The sequence below is a fragment of the Pavona decussata genome, unplaced genomic scaffold (assembly GCF_977016875.1).
Source record: "Pavona decussata unplaced genomic scaffold, jaPavDecu1.1 SCAFFOLD_23, whole genome shotgun sequence".
Lineage (NCBI taxonomy): Eukaryota > Metazoa > Cnidaria > Anthozoa > Scleractinia > Agariciidae > Pavona > Pavona decussata.
In genome coordinates this window covers 134839-148755 of record NW_028145446.1, presented here as the reverse complement: position 1 = coordinate 148755, position 13917 = coordinate 134839, and the positions used below count along the sequence as shown (strand labels likewise).

Genomic DNA, 13917 nt, shown 5'->3' with positions numbered 1-13917 from the left:
ACTGAGTACCGCCTATAATTTATTAGTCTTTTTTCAGCAAGGTAGACATGATATGCTTCAAATTAAAATTCTAAAACTTACAGACATCGCCAAAACATGCATGGGTGTCGCTAAGCATTGTTTAACAAATAGATTCCATTTTGCCGTGCGTCTGTACTCTGATAACGCACAGATGACGTCAAACCGTGGTGAGAACAAAGAAGTACGCCTAACGCCGGAGACGCAGGCGAGTAACGTGACTGATGTTCTCACCACGGTTTGACGTCCGCTGTGCGTTACCAGAGTACAGACCCACGGCAAAATGGAATCTATTTGTTTTATACAATAACCAAGACATTTCAAACATTTCAACACGTTTCGTGAGCGAGCATCACGTTACCTGAGCTGAGTCAAAAACGTTCCAGCAAACTCAGTTTTAGACTACTACACACATGCAATTGTGATCTACTAAATTAGAGTATAATCCGAAAGAATTTCACTGACAATATTTTCAAAACCAACCTTTATTCCAGAAGGAAATCCTGACCCCAAAATATCACAGCATGTAAGTCGATTCACTGCGATTTGCATTCGATTACTCGCCGATTTACCGGATTTCTATCAGCGACATATTTCGACAAATATTTGCTTCCTTTTCACGTCGCAACAAAGTTCAAGCTTTCCTATCCTGGTTGATGTCACTCTTACCGGTCTTCGTCCAATTTTTTATTGGGTAGTTTTCCTTCCCTGCGAAAATTTGCCTGTGTTTGTCCGCTACTCGCAAAAACAGTGTGCAAAACTTTGTTGACCAGTCGCTCTGGCTGGACTCTAGACTCTGATCACGTGCGCTGGTCACACCACTCTATGACGTCAATCGTGCGTCTATACTCTAATCACACACTCCTCTAGACCAATCAAAACGCGAGATTTACACTGTTCATTGTCTAATAAAGTATTCCGTCAATGTTCAGTAAAATTAATTAATTGAATGGGGCGAGGTTGTAGTTCCTAACACATTCATAAATCATTTAACTTGCCAACGTTTGTCCATGCTAGTTAACACGAATCTCTACCTTAAAACCGTTTGCAAAAGCGAAATCTAACAATTAACTTTCATTATAAAACGATTTGAACTAAAAACAAACTAAGTCAATGATATTAAATTAATCTATTTTGTGTCCTTTTTTGCTCATCTTCCTGGAAGTTATTATAATATCAGTTGTGGCGGTGTCCTTTTTAGAGTATCATCAGTTGGTGCTTTAGCCTCGTAGGCGGCATACAGCATACTTGGAAATGACACGATTATAGCAGCACTTTTGGATCAATGGGTTGTAGTACACCAAGCCACATCTGGGTCGGCGACATACGCTGTACTTAGAGATAACACGTCCATAGCAGCACTTTTGGGTCAATGGGTTGTAGTAGACCCGGCCACATCTCAGTGGGCGGCATACGCTGTACTTAGAGATAACACGTCCATAGCAGCACCTTTGGGTCAATGGGTTGTAGTACACCCGGCCACATCTCAGTGGGCGGCATACGCTGTACTTAGAGATGACACGTCCAGAGCAGCACTTTTGGGTCAATGGGTTGTAGTACACCCGGCCACATTTAAGTCGCAGGCGACATGACCAGCGCTTGGGGATGACACGTCCATAGCAGCACTTCTGGGTCAATGGATAGTAGTACACCCGGCCACATTTGAGTCGCAGGCGACATGACCAGCGCTTGGGGATGGCACGTCCATAGCAGCACTTGTGGGTCAATGGGTTGTAGTACGCCCGCCCACATCTGGGTCGGCGACATACGCTGTACTTAGAGATAACACGTCCATAGCAGCACTTTTGGGTCAATGGGTTGTAACGAGCGAAACCACAGCGCAGTGGAGCGGCTTCGTCTGGGATTGCTTCCACTGAATCATCATCTCTTTCGTGGTTGGATTCTAAGTGAAAGCAGTGAGGAAATTAAATCCTGAAGTGGACGTTCTAAGTTACCTCTACTGTAAATTCTGAAAGCTTTTAAATATGATACTTAGGAATATAAATACAGAAAGCAGAGGCAAATTATTTGCTCAAATATCAAAGTGACTCTGTCAGTGCCCATTTGATTTCATTTCCTGCAGTTTGAGGTCTATATAGGAAAAATATTGTCTGAAGGAGGAAGGATGCGCCCGTGAGTGGTAAGAGTATTTTCCGATTGCTTCACACCAGTTGGAACCCAGGTTCTATTCCCAGACTTGCAGTATCCAAGAGGTGATTCTCCGTACACTGTGTTAAATGCAGTTTACTTTTACTCGAACTGAAACGTATCTTTCGTTGTATTATACATTCAAGGCGATATACGTTATATATGGCGAACTCAAATTCCCCGGCATAAAAATGTTGAGCACACCAGGGATTTCGAGGGTCCTGCTAAGAAAACTTACCATTGTTCGGTGCTCTCTGGTATACGGGAATGTGGCGAAAACCGAGAATTTCTACGGGAAATTGTACGGGAGATTCTGGCATGCCCAATCTAAAGCACTGTCGGCCTCGTGGTAACAATCGAAAATGCATTATTGATACCATCTTCTTAAAAATGAATGCTTTAATACCTGAATCGTTTTCATCGTCAGAAGTTTCCTCTTCGTCACTGGGGTCATCTTGATCAGAATAGTCTTCTTGTTCTTGTTCTTCTTCGTCTTCTTTGCTGTCTTCTAGAAAAAAAAAATGCAATTCTTTATGGTTACAACAGTAGTCTATAAAATCACTGTTCCCTGCTCCCCTTATAATTACCCGCCTGGTGGTGAAGCTGGTAGTGAAGTTTGTTTGTTATTTAGTAGATACGTCTTGTGTATTTTACGCTAGCTATTATAGGGCAATTTTGGATATTGGCACAATTTGAAAAGTAAAGCCAGTATGGTTGATCTGTCTTAAGGATACTCTTAACAAAAAACTAAGCATGAAGTACTTTTGCTGTTTTGCTTAATAATAACTAACATCGCCATGACTAACGCCTTAAACGCTTTGTGTATTGCAACCTGTCATGTACACACACACACAACCACCCACACACACACAAAAAAAAGGGGGACAGAGACGGGCTATAGAGGTCAGAGCAAATCGACAGCTTGGACAAGAATAGGTATGAATGGAGAACGCTTGTTGTCATCTGCTCTGAGACGCAGCCGAATAGATTCAATTTGAATTTGAATGCCAATGCTTGTCTAGCTGTTTTGAATGGAGGTTCATTAAGAACTATTAATCACCTTCAGCAGCGGCATCAGCATCCTGGGCAACGGCTTCAGGAAAATCTTGTTGCTCTTCGTCCTCTTCGTCTTCTTCGCTGGTTTCTTCTAGAAAACAAACGTAATTTTTAATGATCACATTCATTTTGTATAAGTTAAATCTTCTCCTCTCTAGGACCCTTACCCACAGCATCATCTGTTACATAGAAAATTGGTATAAGAAATAAATTCATCTTCTCCTTCTTCTTCTTCTTCTTCTTCTTCTTCTTCTTCTTCTTCTTATTATTATTGTTATTATTATTCAGGTTTGATTTTTATCTCGCAAAGTTCTTTAGAAATTTAACCCAAATGCTTGGTACATATTTTTCTCACATGACAGAACTTTGGATATTTGCATATTGGCACCATTTGAACAGTGTAGTCTATCTTTTTAGAAAACTCTTTTCACATCGCGAGGAGTAGTTCTGATTGAACGTTAATGAATAATGACTGACATTAATTGCCTCGATTTACCGTTATTGTATATGTCTGCATGGTTCTTCAGAATGGAGGTTCATTATACCTGGGTTATTTTCTTCAGCGGCCTCGCCATCTTCAGCAGCATCTTGTTGTTCGTCTTTCTCTTCATCCTCTACTTGAGAGAGATATAAAAAGAAAATTAAGATACGGAAAACATACTTTACTGGGCAAAACGCGTTTAAAATTTCGCTTCACTGATTTTACGTCAAATTAATTTTCAAAGAAAATTGTCATTTTGGCATACAATTAAACGTAACACACTTTGTGGAAACTTGTTAGGCCCACGGAACAACAAAGAGCTCGCCATTGAGAAACTCTATTGAAACGTGTCCATGAGTTCAGGGTCGAATTGGAATTTGGAAGTGTTAGTGTTTGTGGCTCGAGAAATATATTAAGGAGGTTCTGATTGTTTAATACCAAAGAAAAAACAACTCCCTTGCAAACCAGACTGGAACATCGATCATTTTATGTGTTTCGAAATATGCCTGTCAGCAATTTATTTGACGATACTACTTCATACCTAAATTATCCTCATAGGAGTCGTCAGCAGTATCCTCTTGTATGGTGTCTTCTTCATCTGCTTGGCTTTCTTTTTCGACTACTCGAAGAAAATGGAATTTTTAATGTGTCTTCAGACTTTAATAGGATAGATAGGGTCTATCAAAGGTTTCGATGTGATTTTGATTGATGGGATACGTGTTTTAAAGCGTTTAAACGGTGAGTGTTTCTTTGAAACTCAGAGCCGGACTAGGGATAATTAGCGATATTTTAAACTTAATTCATAGTTCGCTATCTTTAAGTCTAGATATTCACAGATGAAAAGAGTAATTTGTTATTTGCTACCTTAAGCTAAATGGATGAATTTTTGACTACAGAAACTGAGAATACGAAAATAAAAACAAGCAACAGAGAAACTAACATGGAGTTCAGTTAACGGAGAGATGTTTCACAGCGTTCTTCCTACCTTCAGCCTCCTCTTGAAGAGAAGCGCCCTCGTTGTCGTTGGATTCTTTTGCAGGGTTATTAGCTAAGTCCTCTGGGTTTGCTACCTTGTCGAGACCATTCAACTCATTTTCATCAGAGGAAGGTTTATCTTCCAAAGCCTTGGCATTTAAAACAGCAAACACTGCGAACAGGACAACGATAACTCGAAGAACAAGCGCCATGGTTGCTCTGAATTCTGTGTGTCTCTGGGATAAGAATTCGTCTTTTTATAATGCAGTTAAACGGAAAATTGACAGAATGCATTGACGTTGGTTTAATGATGAAAGGCAAAAATTAACAACCACTTGAGATGTTAAAAGAAAATATCCGGCCAGAGACTGAATTCAAGCAAAGAATATTTCAACATTAATAATGTATGAAATATCATTAATGGAACATTTTGCACATTCAACACGTAAAGAAAGAACGCGGAAGAAGCAAGAAGGTTTCTCTAATACACTTTTATTTTATTTCTTTTCGCCCAAAAAGAAAAAAAAAAGAAAAAACGACAATGTTTGAAAAGACTTGTTTAGTGTTTCACGCATTTTCTTTATCGTTTCTTGCCAATATAGTTGTAAAGTTCACCATCAACAATGACACAAACAAAACCCGTTGGGGTTTTGTACTACGAGATTCGTGGCATATCAGACGTAAAAGGACTATATAGCAATATAACTCAAGAATTTGGTTGCTGGCAACTTTTGTCCTTCTGGTGAATATCTCATAAAGTCTCATAATAGTCTCTAATGAAACAACAATGTTTGGCTTTCTTTACACGAGAAGTAATTTGACAGCATCGCTTCGCACATGCAGAAGAGTTACTCAATCAAAAAGTGGCTGGTTGTGTGTTTTGCTGCTTAAATGTTTAGAGTCCATAGATGTTTTTGAACAGAACGGTGACTAATTATTCAAGAACTTCCTGCGTGTTCTGTTACTTCAATTCATCCGGAGTTAGCGCACGCAATACAAGCGTGTTATCTTTCTCTTTTTTAAAGAATTAGTTCTTGGTCAATTGTCAAGTGAGTAACGGCAGAATTTTTAAGACTAACTCCGGCAGTATTAAAATTTACTTCAACGATGACCGTTCTCGTCCATGACCATAATTTACAGTTTTATAATGGAGTTTATTTTTAGAACAAAAGATATGCAGTAACTAATCATTCAGCTGTGAATTCTTTGCTTTGCTTCCCGATGATAGTTAAAAGAACCCCAAATTTATTCCTGAGATGAGAATGATACGACTAGAAACTCACTTTAAGGAAACTTAGATTATCACTGAGGTATTAATGTAGACTTCTTTAATTCACCATTGAGGTAACTTCGTTCCACTAATTTTTTCGTGTTTCATCTTGCTGAAACGCTGTGTAATGTTATTTCGGAGTATGTGATATTGCATTCACAGTGGAGATTGAACTGAACACTTGAATACAGCTAATCACTGCGGCAATGTCCATAATATTCGCTTAAGACTTAAAACACTATTTTACAAGGCTAAAAAAGTTCAAAGAAAAAGAAACCGCATGTTTAATTAGATTACCTAATTAAGTTATCTTCAGATTAAAATACCGGCCACGATATGCATTTTTTATGTGATTTAGGTGATTCCCTATGGGAACAATGGCCGTTTTTATACTAGAGGAGGCATTATCCGTCTGGACGAACTGTCTTCCACTGTCCGTCTTGAACGACGCACAACGGAAGATAGTTCGTCCGACGGATAATGCGTCTTGTGCCCGTCTTTATACTAGAGACGAATAACCAGACGAACAACGAATGTTTGCCCAAGCTCGTCCAGACGGATAATGCATCCTGTATTATAAAACTGATGGCCAATTTCGCTACGTAAGAATGAACTTGTTTGTTCAGATTGCAGCTCCATTGTTGGATCATTAGGCCCTCAAATATTCGCCAACTAAAAGAATAGGACGGATTCTCGTGAACGCAGGTGACGGGCATGTTCAGAGTCATGACAGGGGTTTGAATGTTCGTCGACAAAATGTTTGATAAATATACACAATGTCCTCTTTTTAGAAGCTGCTGTGTCAAATAAGGATGTAGGTTAGCCTTTTGGTTTTATCTGAAGATTTTTTGCTCATGAAATCTTGCTTGTTACTTCCTTATTGTCCCCCCTCCCCTCCCCTCCCAATGGTTAGATACTGCAAAGTTTTATCTGTTGGCATGTCAACAAAACTGAACTTTAACATAATAAGAGTATGTTGAATACACCTATTAAGTGTTTCAATTAGCTGAAACCCTTTACGATGAAACCTCTTTAAAAAAAACCGTAGTACTTTTGAATGACCTCATCAAAGCGTGGGTCTCAACATTCAAGGCAATATCCAAAGAATATTAATGGGAATGATAAAACTTTTCAGACATGCCTTTATTAATCGCATCACGAGTTTCATATACGGCCTCAATCCCCATCCACAGAAATAAAGGGAAATTTTGGTTTTCTGCCAAATTGCAATTAATCACACAATATACATCAAACTAGATGTTTACAATACTAAATTCGCACACTTTTTTTTACAGTGTCCTATGGGTTTTGCGCGGGTTTTTGCGTAGTGTTGGATTGGAAGTCAGTTTCAATGTTTCTTTGAAATGGGTGAGAAAAAACGTTTCAGAACGATTATATTGAAATATTGTTGTACGGCGCATTTGAGAAAGGCCCTATTGTCTAAAGTTGCTAGTTCGTTTGTACTTACGATTGAAAGAAACAACTCTCTTGTGTAAAAAAGTATTTCCAACTTTACTTTTAACATAAGTTTGTTTGTCCAGCCGATTTTTTATTTGCTGTTGATGGGCAAAATTTGTTTTATAAAAACTATTCAAAACTAGCTTAATTTAGGTTATGACAACGCGCGCGGTTAAAATCTATTAAAAGCTTTCTGAACGCAAGGAATTATCCCTTAATCAAAAGGCATATGTTTTTTTGAAAGTTTTGTCAGTTCTTGAATTTCATTTCAACTTTCAAGGTTTCGTGATGGAAAGTGAAGAGCTAGAAAATGCTCTTTAAAGTCTCTCACATATAATAATTAAAATAAGACATGTTCATAAGTAAGAGGGCGCATATTCGTTCAAGGCATTCTTTTAGAGGTCAAGGCGTTTTTCCAGGAAAGCTTATTTTTAGTGGGGGAGGGGTGGGAGAGGCTTAATACTGGAGGCCACTCAAGTTATGTTTCAAAATCCGCTGGGTTTGATTATGAAAATAGTTACAAAACAGAGCGCAAAGTAAGCTGAGCAGCCTTCAACAGCAAGTGCTAACGAAATTTGGGGAAAGGGAGGGAGAGCTTATATTTAGAATTTTACGCTCGACAGTCTGGCATTTTTCAATGGCACTCAAGTTACGATTCTTATATTTTGACCTTTTCTGCTGTGACGTAAACTGGCCGTATGATACTGTGCATTGTCCACATATTTTATAGCTATCGATCCGGCACGATCATTTTTAGACTTGCCTCGAGTCGTCTTCTTACTTCCACGAAAACAGACTTTCTGAAAGGCTAGATTTGGACCCAAATAAAATATATGCACTGCAAAATGCAAAAAGCAGCGATAGTTTATGAGTATGTATCTTATGTGCGCGTAATGATAACAGCTTTTTTCAGTGAACTTTTTCCTTTGAATATTTAATACAAACTTACTGCCAAAACTCACTTCAAGTTTTTGTTGAGGAAATTTATTTACTGAGACGCTTGTCAAAATCTTTTCCCATGACAGGGACAATGGACCAAATACTCGCAGTAACTTTTCTTTTAACCATCGGTCGCTAGAGATGACTGACCATGGAATACGTGCTTTCACTTTTCCTTATCCTAACCGCGTGCAGTTAAAGTGTTGACTTACGGCCGACAGCAAGTTTTAATGTAGTTTGGTCAGTGTTGCACCCGCAGCTTGCAATATCATAATCACACATTAATGGACTGTTAAAAGATCCTTTAAACTTCTAAAATATTGCTTGACAACGCGTTTAAGAAGTATATGGTATTCATTTCCATAGTTACTGCACGTAGGTTATTTCGTATATACAATTGAGTTGACAGAAAAAATATTATGTAAAGCAAAACAAACGTTTCTAACAGCTCACGCTTGTGTAAGTTAGGGAGGTTTCAATGTACTCTTTGTAAGTTCCTGAACATAACGAATACACCGAAACACAAGAACTAAATTAAATACCCCAAACTTTTATTAATTAAGACCATCTAATAGAATCCGGAAAAAATATATAAATAGCTTTGCGATCATCGCTACTAACTTACTGAATAATTGACACATGTCGAAAATCGTCTTTTTCAGTTTCTGATGGAAAGTGACAGGAAGTCTTTAAGCCACCGCATGGAATGACTGACTGTGTGACTAAAATGACACTGCTTTACGTTGTGGTCGGTTTCTTGTTACGATTCAGCCTGGCATATGACGACAGCTCCCGTACAATATTAAAGGACTCCTGGGTGGATTTTTTTTTTTTCTACTCAAAGTTGCTTGTTGCTCAGTGAAAAATTATTTATGTGTAAGGAAAAGTCAGAGAATTTTTTTTTATCCGATGAATGACACTCCTGATCATAATTTACATACGTACACTGAACCATCCCGGTGAGTGTAGTCATAAGAAGGACTGTTTGAGGTGACAAATGAGAGAGAAAACGACAGAGCAAACACTGAGACTACAATTTCGCGTTTTCGTTTTCTTGAAAAAAAAAAAAAAAAAAAAAGATGGGTACATAGATGAGAATAGTACAAAACATTTTTTTCCAATCATGCTGACACAAAACTACTTAATTTTGCTGAGAAACTGAAAACAGCGAACGGCAAATAAAGAATAAACATGGTCACGTGGTCATTTCTGACGTTTATTGCAAACGACGTTTCGACAACCCGAGCGAAAGTAATAAAATCAATCAATCAATCAATATGTTTAATGTGGTCATAAAAGACTGAATGATCAGAAAAAAATGAATTCCACTCGGGCTCCCAGCCAGAACATGTCTCCTGTGTTCCTAGATGCTCTTTTAATGACAAAGTTTAATGGCCTTTAAGCTCCCACGAGTCTCCTGTAGCTCAGTGGTAGAGCATCCGAACTAGTAATCGGGAGGTGTTAGGTTCGACTCCTGATAGGAGCACTCGGAATTTCTTTTTCTGAGTTTGCCTGTGTCATCTACTGAATAACACATCATTCTCAAATCTGACGTATTTGCGTGGGCGTAACACAGGTTGATCTGCTAGAATGCTTTAGATGGAAATTTCTGTTGGAGAAAATTCTAGGGAACAGTTTTAATATCTCCGAAATTACCAGCCGTTGTTCGTTTTATGAAAATGCTAACATTTTTTTTGGCTTTTTTATCGACATATTTTGAGACCATCAGTCAAGTCAAGTCAAGTCTTGGTCTTTTTTTTTTTCCTGAATTTGTTGCTGATTAGATCTTTTACTGCAGGATCCGGTACTTTTATTTTGTCGCGGTGGTCCTTCCAAAGTGAAACACAGTTACTGGTTTTACTGAGAAGTCAATTCAAGTTTATTTTACACTGTTTATAGCTAGATAGAGACCATTAAATTGTCTTCTGGTTGTTCTGCAATTAAATCGAAATAATCAAAAAGATCTAGCAATATTTCTTGATTGTTTGAATAAAATAATTATTCTATTCCTGCTATCATCTCATATCTCTATATCATAATTGCCATTACACTAGCATTTTTCCCTCGGGTAAACGGCTTTTGCCCAGAGGGAAGCAATTTTTTGTGTGTCAACGATCTTCCCGAAGTGGAATTACTCCCTGAAAATTTCCATGGGTCCTATTGTATTAAACAAATGTCTAGACATTGGTAAGCAATTCAACAGGTCATTCTTTCGATCTCATAGGTTACTATAGCAACTATTATGAACTGTTAAAAAAGTACAACGAACGGTGTTCGTAGCTCTAAACTCCTCCCTTCAATAAGACTCCTCCCCTTTGATAAGACGGATCATCAAGTTCACTTTTGAGTCAGTAATCACTTAATGCTAAATTTAGGCATCGCGCTCGTTTTTGAGTTGTAAATTTAGGGCTGTTTTTAACAGATTATATTGTTTTTATGGTAGCCTACAAAGTTGAGATGACCACTATAACTTGTTCACCAATGATTAGGCATTTGTATGATGGCATTATTGTTGCATTTGTATCAACTGATAAAGACTGGTAGTATTAATCCGTCCAATTTTTTAATCTTAAAGATGCTGGAAACCGCTGACAGCCATGTTTAAAAGCTGTTGCTCTCGAGCAAAGTTCCCAGGCGAAGACATTTCAAAGCGATGGCCCCGCCAATCATGCAGATCAAGTGACATTTGGAAATGATGTAACGTCTGGAATGGCCGGCGCTACAACTCAAAGCACTTTTAAAGTGCACCTAACCCCCAAATTCTTTTCCGCTTAAATAAATCTTTGCACCTGCTCGAAACGCATTGAGCCTTTTTGCGCCTTTTTTCAACCAAATCTTGACTTTTTATAGGCTGTAAAAGTTACGAGATCTAGCCATCATCTGTCCCATGACCGAGCTAGTAAGGGGCATGGGTCTCTTCCTTACATGATGTCACAAACTGCTTTGCATGCATTTTCACAAAGACAATACAATGCAAATCAGTTTGTGACGTCACGTAAGGAATAGACCCATGCCCCTTACTAGCTCGGTCATGGGACAGATGATGGCTAGATTTTGTAACTTTTACAGCCTATAAAAAGTCAAGATTTGGTTGTAAAAGGCGCCAAATAGCGCAATATGTTTCGAACAGATGCAAAGATTTGTTTAAGAGAAAAAAAAATTTGGGGGTTAGGTGTACTAGTTATGGAAGCATCCTTCTTCCAATATGTGACAAATTTTATGATAACAATCCACTGCCCCGTGTAAGGGTTTTGCCGACTAACAGACAACAGGTTGGTATATGGTTATCAAGCACAGCAGTGCTGTTATGGCCTGATCATCAGTAGTCGTTCCCATTGCCTCTGACAAGTGTTGCCGTGGTACCAGAGTATACAACATACCCCACCAGAAATGCTGTGGTGGAAGACCTTCACATGTCGCCTTCATGAGATTACCGCCAAAAGGAAATAGTATTACGGTGCACCAGTAAAATAGATAGCAAAGCGAGCGACATACTCGAGCGCGCGCAAAAATTGTCCCCCACGAGGAGATGCGACCCTAGGGAAAATGATAAGGGTCTACTCGTAGTCTGCGTTGACTTGTCTGATTCAAACTAGCATTCAATTGAAAACAAGCGATGATGAAGTACGTAAAACGCTTTTTTTCTAACTTGCATTTTAAATTGGTTTTCTGTCAAGCCGAACAACAGTCTATCCTCTATGTGTATGCATGGTTAAAGGGCAACAATAATCAACAGAGTATCCGGTCAATCAACAGCTCACTGAAGGTATTGTGCAGTGTTACGATGCACAGTGAAGTTACTTCTTAAGCAGCTTTACATTTGGGGACAGGGCTGGACACTATGTAATAAAGACGTGTCGTGTTGAGCTCCGTGCCGAGCAAACGTGTTTTCGACTTAGAATAGGCCGAAAGTAGAGAAGCTCGAAGAAGATGTTGGCGGCTTGAAGAAGTCTGTGAATACAATGTTAATGAAACGGAAAAGCTTTTTCAGGAATGTAACGTGGAGTTGAAGAGAAGAGTGGAACGCTTGGAAAGATACTCACGAGAGTATAATTTTGGGTCCTGGGTGTGGTTGAATAGGATGGTGAAAACTGCTTAACGATTATACAGGATTACTTTACTCTTGCTGACTTCTAGATGACGTAAGCGAAATAGAGAATGTCCACTGTTTTGGCAAAAACGCGATGACAAGAATTCACTCCTTATCACCTTGAAATCCGGAAAAAGCACTGCCAATCATAAAAAAGGCTTTCGACTACGGCAAGAAGGTGGGATTTACAAGAGGAAAGCTTTTCATATACGGTAAGGCTGTACCTGTTGAATAACTGTTATTAAATTTGCTCACTTCGGAGCACAACAATGGCAGCGCTCTTTGTCATGAATTCGCTTGTGTTCAGACGGCCTGTGCCAAAGGGCACAGGCGCGAACTCTGTAAGCTCTAGAAAATTTTTGTTACTCTGTTTTTTTAGTATTCGCTTTAGTTTTAAGATTAATTCTGTGAAAACTAAATCTTTTCGTTTAGTTTGACAACGAAAGTTTTAATTGTAAGCCTACAGCCATTAACATATCTTTACTTCGTGCCTACAAAATGTATTCTTGATCCGTCCATAGGTTTATTTTTCCTTTGTTTGTACTTTATCCTTACACATTTATTTGTAGTGGGTAAATTCCTCTCTCTAAATGTAAGAGACATTAGCAACTTCCGTAAAAGTAGGACAATCTTTACTTGATGTAAAAGACATTCTGTTAATTAAAAAAATTTGAAACAAAAAAAGACGGAGGCTCGTTGACAAATCAGCTCAAAGGGAAGATAAATTCGAGTCTCCTAAGCATCCGGATCCGGAGTTATATGATTTGTTAATCTATTGATAGTGCTTTTCCGACTCACTTTCCGGCGATAGAAACTGAAAACCTTTAACAGGATAGCCTAAATTTTGTTAATATATAGTTGCACCTTTTTCCTTCCTCTCTCACTTTGTCTTACAACTGGCGGTGATGAATACAGCTTTATAAGAATAGCTGCATTTTAGTTTATTGCTTTAATTTCAAATGTTTAACAAAATATTATAAATTTAAAGCTGCTTAAGAGATAACTTCATCTTGCATCGTAACACTTTACAATACCTTCAGTGAGCTGTTGGTTAACTGTACGATTCTCATCCCACTGTTCTTTAAAACCTCAAAATGTAAACTGTTGCTGGCACCCCGTTTACATTTTCAGGCACTAATAATCTGGATAGACCTTCTCAAAGACCTTCGTTTCTAATTTCTGTTCAAGAAAACCGGCTATCAATTTTCCGGGACTGGAGGCTGATTCTTCACTCTCTCTATTCCTATCGCTCCGTGCTCTCCCAAGCGCTAGTTGTATGGCTGAAATATTTTCAAGTTTTTGACTCGTTTTATTACCTCAAGTTATTTTATTACGAGTTTAACTTCCTAGGTTTAATTTTATTGGTTGGTGTTTTAGCTGCGTATACGGCATACAATAGCAAGATAAAGTCATTAATCTCCACATGAATTCAGTGCTTTCTGAAACGTAGAGAATCTGAACTAATTATTGTCTCTATGGTTT

At 38.4% G+C, this 13917-nt stretch overlaps 1 protein-coding gene across 14 annotated transcripts; it reads right to left on the bottom strand.

Moving 5' to 3' along the window:
- LOC146485921 (uncharacterized) lies at positions 1–5058 on the bottom strand. 14 transcript variants are annotated; one of them, XM_085102412.1, is made up of 6 exons: positions 4689–5058; positions 4245–4325; positions 3768–3839; positions 3227–3313; positions 2573–2671; positions 1–1921 (listed from the first exon to the last, which is right to left on the bottom strand). In XM_085102412.1, exons 1-6 carry the CDS (start codon positions 4888–4890, stop codon positions 1239–1241), a joined length of 1224 nt encoding a protein of 407 aa, XP_084958538.1. In that variant the 5' UTR covers positions 4891–5058; the 3' UTR covers positions 1–1238. The 14 variants fall into 14 exon arrangements, with proteins under 14 accessions (XP_084958538.1, XP_084958541.1, XP_084958513.1 ...); XM_085102415.1 differs by having other exon boundaries at positions 3227–3310; positions 4689–5056; XM_085102387.1 differs by having other exon boundaries at positions 2573–2674; positions 4689–5047.
- Between the last annotated feature and the right edge of the window lie 8859 nt (positions 5059–13917).

Excerpts from the sequence above, each read along its gene's own strand:
- LOC146485921 (XM_085102387.1), bottom strand. The coding sequence starts at position 4,890 with ATGGCGCTTGTTCTTCGAGTTATCGTTGTCCTGTTCGCAGTGTTTGCT. Across the intron at positions 3,840-4,244 it reads CTCCTATGAGGATAATTTAG|TAGAGGATGAAGAGAAAGAC; the intron begins GTATGAAGTAGT and ends ATCTCTCTCAAG. Across the intron at positions 2,675-3,226 it reads TGCTGATGCCGCTGCTGAAG|AAGACAGCAAAGAAGACGAA; the intron begins GTGATTAATAGT and ends TTTTTTTTCTAG.